At 45.9% G+C, this 10,603-nt stretch overlaps 1 protein-coding gene across 1 annotated transcript; it reads right to left on the reverse strand.

The window, feature by feature from the left end:
• Window positions 1-8,593: 8,593 nt before the first annotated feature.
• C15H10orf120 (chromosome 15 C10orf120 homolog) lies at window positions 8,594-10,302 on the reverse strand. The gene is made up of 3 exons (XM_026010756.2): window positions 10,118-10,302; window positions 9,853-9,928; window positions 8,594-9,334 (listed from the first exon to the last, which is right to left on the reverse strand). Exons 1-3 carry the CDS (start codon window positions 10,300-10,302, stop codon window positions 8,594-8,596), a joined length of 1,002 nt encoding a protein of 333 aa, XP_025866541.2.
• Between the last annotated feature and the right edge of the window lie 301 nt (window positions 10,303-10,603).

A 10,603-nucleotide genomic window follows, 5' to 3' on the forward strand; every position in this document is an offset into this window, starting at 1 on the left:
CCAGCACCCTATGTCCCAGCCAAACACAGTGATGAAGAGGAAGCTCAGGTCCATCCCCTGGTCCACCGGAGCAAGTGTGAGCCGAGAGTGCCCGTGTGTGGCACACGGAACTGCCCCGATCAAACCCACCTGGAATTGATCCCCCACCTTGGGCAGAGCCCTGTGGTCCTCATCCTGTGGGCGCCTGATTCAGGGACAGGGCTGGGCTGCAGAATCCAGGGGGCTGCTGGACGGCCTCCTTAGTCTGCCATGGAATCAGGGTGAAAGGAAACATACCCAACCCCTCTGCTCTTGACATCAGGATAGGATTTGGTTTCCTTACATTTACAGTGAAGAGGCAGAGGCAGCCCTTTCCTGGGGTTGGGCAAAAATCTATGGAGGAGTTTTATAATGGACAACCACTGGCACCCAAAGGGAACAAAGAAACAAGGTCCCTAGAAGCAAAAGGCCCCAAGGCATAGCTGTGTCGCCCTCTCGTGTTCACTGGAGGAATGTCAGGAGTGTGAGCTGGAGAGGCTGCTCCTCTGGGAGGGGCTGGGAGGCAGGCTGTGTCCCCAGAAGGGGAAGGTGACCTTGTCTTGCTGTTCTGCTGGCCCTGGGGGCAGAGTTCTGGGGTGTCGGTCACTCTGAAGTGGGTGGAGCTGAGGCTCTGAGCAAGTCCTGAAGGTGTATGGAGCTTGGAGGAGCTGCACCCCCAGGCACAGGGAGGTCTCCCCAGAACCAGCTGGGCTGTAGATGTGTGTCAACATCACAACAGTCCATGAAAGTAATGAAATATGATAGCCCATCCCTCTCATACTGTGTTGAATTTGGTTATGTCCAGATACTGCAAAATAAAACTAAAAAATGTTCTATAATATTTATCATATTTAAAGTATCTTAGAGTAGTTGAAAGGCTACCCAATTTATTTTACCGACTTACCTTAATATGATGTCATGTGATTGAGGGGCAAGAACAGTTCAGGAAGGAAACTTTATGCAATCTTATTTTGAGCATAGATGCAGACATGGTAATAAATAAAATAGAATAGGAGAGAATTTCAGGAAATTGTACCTAGCAGTGTATATAAAAAAAACATCCAACAAAAATAGGATTTATTCAAGGATGCAAGGATAATCCAAAATCAGAAAACATATTGAAAGGAAGCAGAATAATATCATCCCAAAATATGCCTCTTTGGCATAAGGATTATTTTGAACTGGTATATTTTTTACTTTTTTGTTTAAATTCAATTCAGTTAACATACACTATGCTATTAGTTTCAAGGGTAGAATTTTGTGACTCAACAGTTGGATATAACACTCAATGCTCATTCCTTCGAGTGCCCTCCTCCATGCCCATCACCCAGTTACCCCATTCCCCCACCCACCTCCCCTCTAACAACCCTCAGTTTGTGTCCTAGAGAGTTAAGATCTCATGGTTTGTCTCCTTCTCTGTTTTTATCTTATTTTGAATTGATTATTTTTGAGAAAGTGCAGATGCAGAAGAACCTCTGAAAACAGGTGTTACCCACCTGTAAGGGCAAATCCGTATCCATAAAGGAAATTTCTATTAGAAAGGGAACCTGTACCAGGAAGAGAGCTACTACCAGAGATCGCTTTATTGTTTTTCCACCTGAGAGACTTACCTGCTTGCAAGTCAACCTTCGTGTCCCACACTTTATCTCCTCTCACTTCCCACTGAACTGCCTGCCCCTCATCCTGAAGCCCCAAACTCCTATCTCTTTACTCTATTCAGGACTGTATGTAAGTCTCAATCATCTGGCTGTCTTTCGAGTCTCGCACCTTTGTGGGTCTCCATAATTATGTACAAATTATATGTTTCCCAACTGATCTGTCTTTATGCCAATTTAATTCTTGGGGCAGCCATAGCACCTAGAAGGGGAAAGAGGGAGAGCTTCTCTCCCCCACACTATGGGCCCAGGCAGCTGGGACATAGGGGCAATGTGGAGAGCAGATTTGCGTTGCATTTTCTTCCCTCGGCTATTGAAGGAACAGTTTCTAAGGTTATAATGTTTTCCTGTGGATGGTTGTGAACCAGGTATTCAGTATGAAAATAAAATCAGCCAACGTTTTCGCCTCTCACATTATAAGTCTTCCGATGCCACCATGGTTTTGAAATCAGAAATTTTTATAAATCATTGAAAGATTTGAATGTGTTTCAGGTTTAAGTGGAAAAAAAATCTCCATGAAGCAGCAAAGAATGTCCTATATGCTCCTTTTCAAAAAGGAATGGAACATGGGGCACTTGGGTGGTTCAATGGTTGAGCATCTGCCTTCTGCTCAGGTAGTGGTCCCGGGGTCCTGGGATTGAGGCCACAAGGGCTTCCTACATGGAGCCTGGTTCTCCCTCTGCCTATGTCTCTGCCTGTCTTTCTCTGTGTCTTTCATGAATAAATGAATAAAATCTTTTTTAAAATCTTTTTTAAAAAATGACTGGAACATCCCAGACATAGTTGGACGAGTTGAATTGTCAGAAGCTGTGACTGAACAGATTTCGGGGCAGTGGCTGGCCTGAGATGTGAAAAGTCAAACAAGTCACCGGAAAGAGCATTTGCCAAATGGTAAGTAATGAGTCTAATTGGAATGGAGTGACCCAATGCATTGATGCATTGGGGTACTTTTGTGGAAATTCAATCGTTTGTGCTTAATCTCTCAGGCGGCAATTAACACAGAACACAAAAGAAAAAAAAGGTGCAATCAGATAATTATTTAATCAATATAGGAATTTAGATATTTTCACTGAAAATGAAGTCTTTTGAATGAGCAGGATCTGTTTCATATCATTCAATGATGAGTGATAATTGCTCAATCTGAGGGTGGGTTTCTTTTTTGCAATGTGAATACAAAATAGCAGCTGGGAGTAGCAATAAGCAGCCGTCATTTGTGGGAGAGGGGCAGGCAGAGTTTCCATGCTTTGATTTTTGTGGGTTTTTTTGTTGGTTTGTTTGTTTGTTTTAATAATAAATTAATTTTTTATTGGTGTTCAATTTGCCAACATACAGAATAACACCCAGTGCTCATCCCGTCAAGTGCCCCCCTCAGTGCCCGCCAACCAGTCACCCCGACCCCTCGCCCTCCTCCCCTTCCGCCACCCCTAGTTCGTTTCCCAGAGTTAGGAGTCTTCCATGTTCATGCTTTGATTTTTGCAAGTCCAGCCAATAAAGTTTAAGGTTACGTAAGTCAGTAAGAATCATTTTATGTAAACCCTTATGATTTATGTTTTCCAAGCATTCTATTTAGCAGATTTCCCTCTGGTTATTCTTGGTATTAGGTTCTATTTTCCGACAGCTTTGACAGTCTTTGGAGACTTTGATGAAACACGAAGTGAAAGTAGCAGTCATGCATGTTGTAGGCAAGACCATTTCTCCAACTGCGTTAGGATACCTGGGTGGGTCTGACAAAGACAGATTAATGGGAGAAAAGCAGACAAATTTTGCTAAGTTTTTACGACGTGTACTTGGGAGCCTTCGCCAAAGAATGAAGGCCTGAAGTTACTAGAGGTTACCAGGGCAGGACGTTTTCGTACCTTTTTGACAAACAGTAACTTTGTGAATATTTGACAAGACAAAGGGGTTTGGATGAGGAGCAGTAAATGGTGAAGAGGTAATTGGGAAGATAAGGGTGAGTTTAATGAGTTTGGTTTGTACAGATTTGTTGGTCCCAAGCTCCTCATCTCTGGTGTAAGGGTACTTCCTCTCCTGTGGTACAGGGAAGGTACCTTTCACATGGGAGTTTGATGACCAGTTTCAGAGAAGAATGGCAAGGAAAAATGTCATCAGGTGTTCTGGTGGCCTCCCTGAGTGGCCCACACAGCCACAGGTGTAAAATTTGTCTAAATATGAGCTGTTGGCGGCATTTCTCTGAAGCTTATACCAAGTTGTTGAGCTGTAGCTTGCATGTCTTCAGGAAAAGGCAGTTTTAGTTCTGAATGATTCCAAATCAGAAGGGTAGGAGAATCACTGGAAACATTAATTTGGGGAGGTGTAGCCAGATATCAGAAGAAACTAAAAGAATTCAGGATTGAGTCCAGTTTGCAGAGAGATAATAAAACCTATAGTGAATGAACACGACTGGGATGATCTATCATCCATATGGGTGTGTTATACTTTTCCATTAAAATATAATTTTCCCTCTTTACTCTTTACTCCTCTCTCTCTCAGATAATCAAACTAAGATTTGCAAAATAAGTCTAGTCTCATTAAACATGGCCTGATTATTTACATAAAGGCAGCAAGAATAATGGTAACCACATAAGCTCTTTTTAATCTGTTTTGCTGGAACTTTTCACGAGGAATCTCAGATTAGATTTTGTAAAGCCCCTCAAGGCTAAGAAGGCAAGCGAAGGACTTGTCATCAGATTTTGTCTATGTTACCTTTAGATTTGAGTTAACCTCTCTCTTCTTGAGGTCCTGAAAATACCGTGAGGTTCCTGGATTGCCAGGAGGTGACCTTCCTTAGTCAGCTGGCAGGCTGCCAGGAACCCTATAAGCAATGTACCAGGCTAGTTTTTTCAAGGGGCTTTACTGGTTCCCTCAAGTCAACCCAGTTTTTAAAGCTGTCTGGTCATATCTGATTCATGCATATTCTCAGATCTGACATCCCAGTCAAAGCCTTGATAATGTACCAATGTTTCAAACATTGTGTCTTGTTGCAAGGAGAACAGATTCTTATTGAACTTGTACAAACAACTATATTGCCATGAAAATAAGAATGCTCGCTAAGAACTCGCAAATGCTGGAGGGATTAGTTAGGAAGAGAAAGTAATGGTTTCAGTTTTCTTTTAAAAAAAATTATTTATTTATTCATGAGAGACATAGAGAGAGAGGCAGAGACAGGCAGAGGGAAAGCAGGCTCCCTGCAGGGGAGCCCAATGAGGGACTCGATCCCAGGACCCTGGGATCACACCCCGAGCTGAAGGCAGATGCCCAATCATTTAGCCACCCAGGTGTCCCATGGTTTCATTTTCATTCACAAGGGTAAACTTTACCAAATTGCTATAAGACATAAATAGGTTGGAAAAGAAGGGGGAAAACTCTTCTTAAATATGGAAAATAAGACATTAAGAAACTAGAGGTATTTTATTCATTTTATCTTTTAAAAAGATTTTATTTATTTATGAGAGAGAATGAGAGAGAGAGAGAATGAGAGAGAGAGAGAGGGAGTACAAGCTGGAGGGAGAAGAAGAGGGAGAAGCAAGCTCCCCTCTGAGCAGAGAGCCTGATGCAGGGCTCCATCCCAGGACCCTGGGATCATGACCTGAACCAAAGGCAGATGCTCAACCGACTGAGCGACCCAGGTGCCCCCAAACTAGTGATATTTTAAAGCAAAAGTCATAATAATAACCCTCAGGAGTTCGTTCAGTCCCATATAATGAATTCTTGTTGATGTTGCTCTTTTGTTAGCAGTTTTATGAATTCAAGTTTTCCTTTAGAGTTCTGGAAATTCTCACCCAATTCAGTGGTATGATCTTTAAGTTATCAGAAGCCTCCACTTATCAGAGTCTCTTCCATGAATCTTTTTGAACATGGAGCACTTTTGCAAAAGCACCAGGATAAAACAAGAATAGTCCGTAAATGACAATAGACTTAAAATGGCCATGGTTAAAGATCTGATGAGAGCTCATCACAATGCAGTTGACAAGGAAATTTGATTATTTCTGTGACACACAACATTTTAAGTCAATAACTAGAATTATGACTGATGACATTATACCAGGACAGATTTCTAGGAATGCCATATAATTTCTAGAAAACTTCTATTAACAACATGTCCCGATCCTAATGTAACCTAAAAAGGTCAGACATCACTTCTCCTTTGACAATGCTTCCAGGTGATTGAACATGTCAAATAAACCTACCTAGTTTAATATCTTGCTTTTTGTAAAGAGAGAAAACAAATGCTTTTGAGTTTTTCCTGGAGTCCTTCAGAAAAGTCCAAGTTAGGCTGAGGTCAAAGACTTCCCCAGCAGGAGAATGAGGAAACTGGTTTAGTCCATCAAATATTCTGGTTTTGGGGGAGGGGCACTGTGCTGACAACATCATTGTAACTGTCTTTGGCTACTTCCTCCCCACCAAGGGTGGGGGCAACTGAGGGAGGACCGTTTGTGTCATCTCGTCTATAAAGCCCAGCTATCTTAAGCTCTTGGTGACCTTTGTCTCTGGGGAGGTGACATTTATGCTGAGACAAGGATCCAGTGTAGAGAGCACGATGGAGTCACTCACGTCAAGCGGTGAGGTAAGCGGCCAAGAGCATTGAGCCGAGAATAGATATTGCTGAAACCTGAGTGCGCTGGTGGTACAAGAACTGATCATCAGCAAGGCTCTGACAGAACCTGGAAGAACCAGGAACTGATAATCACAAGAACCAGAAGAGGTCTGGAGGGACAAAATAAAGATGAAACTTTTTTCTTTTTCTTTTTTCTTTTTTTTAATATAACAATATTTGCAATATTTAAAAATATTTGCATTTGTTTTTATTGAATTGATTTGCCAACATATAGTATAACACCCAGTGCTCATCCCATCAAGTGGCCTCCTCAGTGCCCGTCACCCAGTTACCCCAACCCCTCCCCGCCCACCTCCCCTTCTGCAATAACCCTTTGTTTCCCAGAATTAGGAGTCTCTTATGGTTTGTCTCCCTCTCTAATTTTTCCCACTCAGTTCCCCTCCTTTCCCTTATAGTCCTTTTCACTATTTCTTATATTCCTTGTATGAGTGAAACCATATTAGGATGAAACTTTTAACAGGGCGGACTTTTGCAGCCAACTGTCAGACTCTCCAGATACTGACTCCCCTACTTCTGACCACATCAGAAAGGGCAACTGCCCCCAAAGACTCTACCTGACTGATCTCTGAACATGGAGATCTCCACTGCTTGAACATGATAAGCAGGGAATGCCAGGAGCTCCCCCGAACCAGACCAAGTCCGCATGCCCAGGGCACGCTCATGGCCGCCTTAACCTCCTACCCTGTTGCTTATGGCCTGATGTATGACTTATATTCATTTTACGTGACATGTAGGAAGCCAAGTTCAAAGCATAGAGAAATGTCATTGAGTTTGGAATATTGCTTTATGAGTGAATACAGCTGACATCATGAAAAGACACAACTTGTGTGTGCACCTCCCTAGCATGGCTCCCAACACCCTGGAATTCCAGCCACAGCGGCTACCAACTTGGTACTTGCCCTGGTGGCCAATGGAGTTCTCTTGGAAAATGAGAGAGGGAGGAGTCTCCTGCCCCTGGCTCCGACCTGTGCTAGGACAGCAGCTGTGGTTCTTGAGGGAGCAGACATAAGAATCCCACCCTCACCTCCTACCCTAGAGGAGGGAGCCAGAAAGAAAGCTGGCTTTGTGCTGGGAAGCCTTGGGCTGCGTGGACAAGTTCTGTGTCATTCCAACTGTGGCCAGATTGCCAAGGACAGAGTGCAGTTAATTAAGGGATCATTCTGTGCTTCAGATGCAGGTAAGAAATGGATACATTCTACTTCTCAAATGCCAAATGTGCTGTCTGCTGGATCTGCAACCTTGGGGCCAAGGCAGGCCTTAATGGGAGCAGCAATAGCTGCCCTCAGAGACCCTAGACTCACCTCCAGACACACCCAAAGGAACCATGCACATGACAGCTGTGCATGCCCTGTGCCTGCATTGGCTTCTTGGGAAGGTGTAGGTCACCTGGCTAGACTGACGAGCAGGGCAGCAGAGAGACAAGGCCAGGAACCGCTGGGCTCTACCTTCCGAGGTAGAGGCTGCATACCTCAGTAAGACGTGGGAAGCTTGGAACCGACTTTCAGCCTTTAGGCTGGGGCAGCCTTCTCCGTGAGAAGCATTCTCTCACCCATCTGGGCTACAGACTGGTCCCAGCTCAGGAATAATTGCAACCAGGGTCCCAATCGCACCCGCTTCCCCGTATTCATGCCCTTTGCAGCAGGGTTTTGCAACCCTTCCTATCCAGAGCTGAGGCCCATATGCCCACCCCTGCATCTGGACTGGCCTCCGATCTTGCTTTGGCCCACACAATGTGACAAAGTGGTGGTGTGCTACTTCTGAGTCTTGGCTCCGTGGGCCTTGCAAACATCCACTTATTCTCTCGAATCCTGTGGCCCCGTGAACGAGCCTTGGCTAGCCTGCTGCGGGAAGGAAACACATGGCTCAGTCACTCCCATGGACCTTGCTGATAGTTTGTCAACTCCCAGGAGAGTCATCTAACTGACCTGCAGGTGACTGCAGACCCATGAGGAACCCAACTGAACCCAACCTAAACTGCTAAGCCACAGAATCACAAGCTAAATTAATGACTGTTATTTTAAGCCAGTAAATTTAAGGGTGATTTGTTTGACAGCAGGCAGGGATGAGTGACACAGGCCCCGTGGCAGTGGGTGTAAAGGGGGGACCTGCATCCTGGGAAGGCCTGGGCTGAGGGTGAGGGTGGCGGCTGAGAGCCAAGAGAGCCAAGAGCCAAGAGACGCCTGAAATCAGGAAGCCCCCGCTGTTAGGTCTCATCTTGAGGAGCCCTGGAGATCCGGGGGGCAGAGCAGAGCTGCAGGAGGAACAAGAACCAGGACGCTTGGTTGCCATGGGAATAAGTGAGATTTTAATACTGGTGAGAGGCAGCTTTAGGCATGTACTCTTTCCGGACGCTCTCTTCCCCCAGGAGGCTGGCCTTTGTCACCTCGGTGGGGAAGACCCCCCGTGATATAAAATCCTGATTCATTAGCATTAGGTCACCAGGGAATTCAGCCAAGTGGAGAAGATTCCGGTTGGTTAAGCCAGTGATGGACCGTTCTGCTTTCTTTGTGGGGAAGAACGGTTTCCGATCGTTTGGATGTTGTATGAAACACTTTTTTGGCTCTTCTGACTTGAAAATTACTTTCATGTTCATCTCTTGTCTTTTCTCTGCCTTGCCTCTCTCCTCTTGCTTGGCGTCATCATAGAAATCAGCCTCATCGTCCTCGTCTTCCCCGGTCTTGTCTTTTGCCATTGGGCACAGGCCCCCTCTAGGGAGAAATGAAGAGCCCCGAAACCTCTCGATGTAGGGCAAGAGCTGCTTATTTCTTAGGGCCCGAGCAAGCTGCATCCGTTCTATGTGCTTCATGATGGTGAGCTTCTCACGTTGTGGCATTCTGAACTCCTCTGAGGGCACGATCACCTTTGCTGTCCATATTTTCTCTAGGGGCCTACAGGTGGCACAGGGAGGGGAATGCTGTGTTCTATATTCCATCGCCCGCTTGTAGTTGGAAGACAGTGATTGGAGCTCCTTGAGCATTTTCCATTCTTCCTCTTGCTTGTAAGTCAGAAGTTTTCTTGCTGCTACCGTGTGAACACCACCCAGACGCTGACAACATGAAGGGGACTGCTAAAATCTCAACGGGACAGGAACAGAGGGGCCGTCCACAGAAAGAACTGCCTCATGGCCCCTCTCCCCCTGTGGCTGAGTGTTTGACCTCCTGTGCTGGGGGAAATGAGGTGGAGCTTTGGGGTCAGACAGACTGGGGTTCAAATCCTGTCTCTCCTTACCTACAGTGAACTTGAAAGAATTGCGCCGACTTACGGGGCGATGGCGAGGCCTCCAGAAGAGAGTACTTATGAAAGCGACTAGCATAAGGGAAGGGCTCCAGAAATGGCAGCTCCTGTCCCTTGTCAGCACTCCCAGTTTTATACCTGATTAAGACTTTGAAGCAAGGGAGTATTTGCTATGCAAGTGTGGGAGCCTCGAACGGACTCACCCAACTTGAGGCCACTGGGAGACTTGTATCTCCATGGCTGGTGGGTTTTGAACCTCCGGCTCCACCCCCCAACCTACTGCCCAACTTCAAGGGGGGCCTCCCTGTGAGTATGCTTTAGGACACTTACTAGGATCTCTTTTTCCAAGGGGGAGTATTTCCCGAGGGCAATGTGTGGATCTGATTTGTAGAATTTGGTCCATATCCTGAAAGGCAGAGAGGCAGGTAGAGTAAGACTCCAGAAAGGGCCTTCCTACTCTTAGTTTCGGGGTGGGAAACCTCAGGGGACTCTGCATTAGTCAGGCTAGGACCACTGTGACTGGGGTGGGCTCCTCCCCTTGGCTTGTTCTGGGAGGGGTGGGAAGGAAAGAACCAGAAGCACAGGCTACACTCACTCCAGTGGTGAAGCAGAACACAGATTCCGTTGACAGCACAGGGAGTCTTTCTCCCAGAAGGAGTCGCTCGTGTTATATATCCTGACTGGCGATCCATCCTTCCTCCATATTCCATCTGCAACCTTCCTTTCTTGGGCTTTCTGTTTTCCCATCTTCTGACAGCCATTCTCCCATTCTCTGATCATACTCCAGAAGTCGGCTAGGAAGGGAGGTGTCAAGGCCTTGAGTTGCTTTCCAGGACACGTTTATGGGAACCCAAAGGACAGTCGCAAACTTTTCTTGCATCATAACTGGCTTACTTGGAGGCTATTGTGAGGTCAGAGTTTAGGCATCACATGATGCCCTGGGATGAAATGGGACACCCACCACCATATTCCTGGGAGTACTGAAGTCCAGGGGAATACAGTGGGCAGAGCAGGTGGCTGGGGGAAACGGTCTGACCACGTCGCTGCCACCTGCAAGCCCACAGAGACTGCTCAGTCCCTT

Source organism: Vulpes vulpes, chromosome 15, assembly GCF_048418805.1.
Source record: "Vulpes vulpes isolate BD-2025 chromosome 15, VulVul3, whole genome shotgun sequence".
NCBI classification, from domain to species: domain Eukaryota; kingdom Metazoa; phylum Chordata; class Mammalia; order Carnivora; family Canidae; genus Vulpes; species Vulpes vulpes.

Bases quoted from the DNA above. Each gene is read 5' to 3' on its own strand.
- C15H10orf120 (XM_026010756.2), bottom strand. From the start codon at position 10,302: ATGATCAGAGAATGGGAGAATGGCTGTCAGAAGATGGGAAAACAGAAA. The intron at 9,929-10,117 runs GTGAGTGTAGCC...TCTGCCTTTCAG, and splicing joins TGTTCTGCTTCACCACTGGA to GATATGGACCAAATTCTACA. The intron at 9,335-9,852 runs GTAAGTGTCCTA...TCATGTTGTCAG, and splicing joins CCTTGGAAAAAGAGATCCTA to CGTCTGGGTGGTGTTCACAC.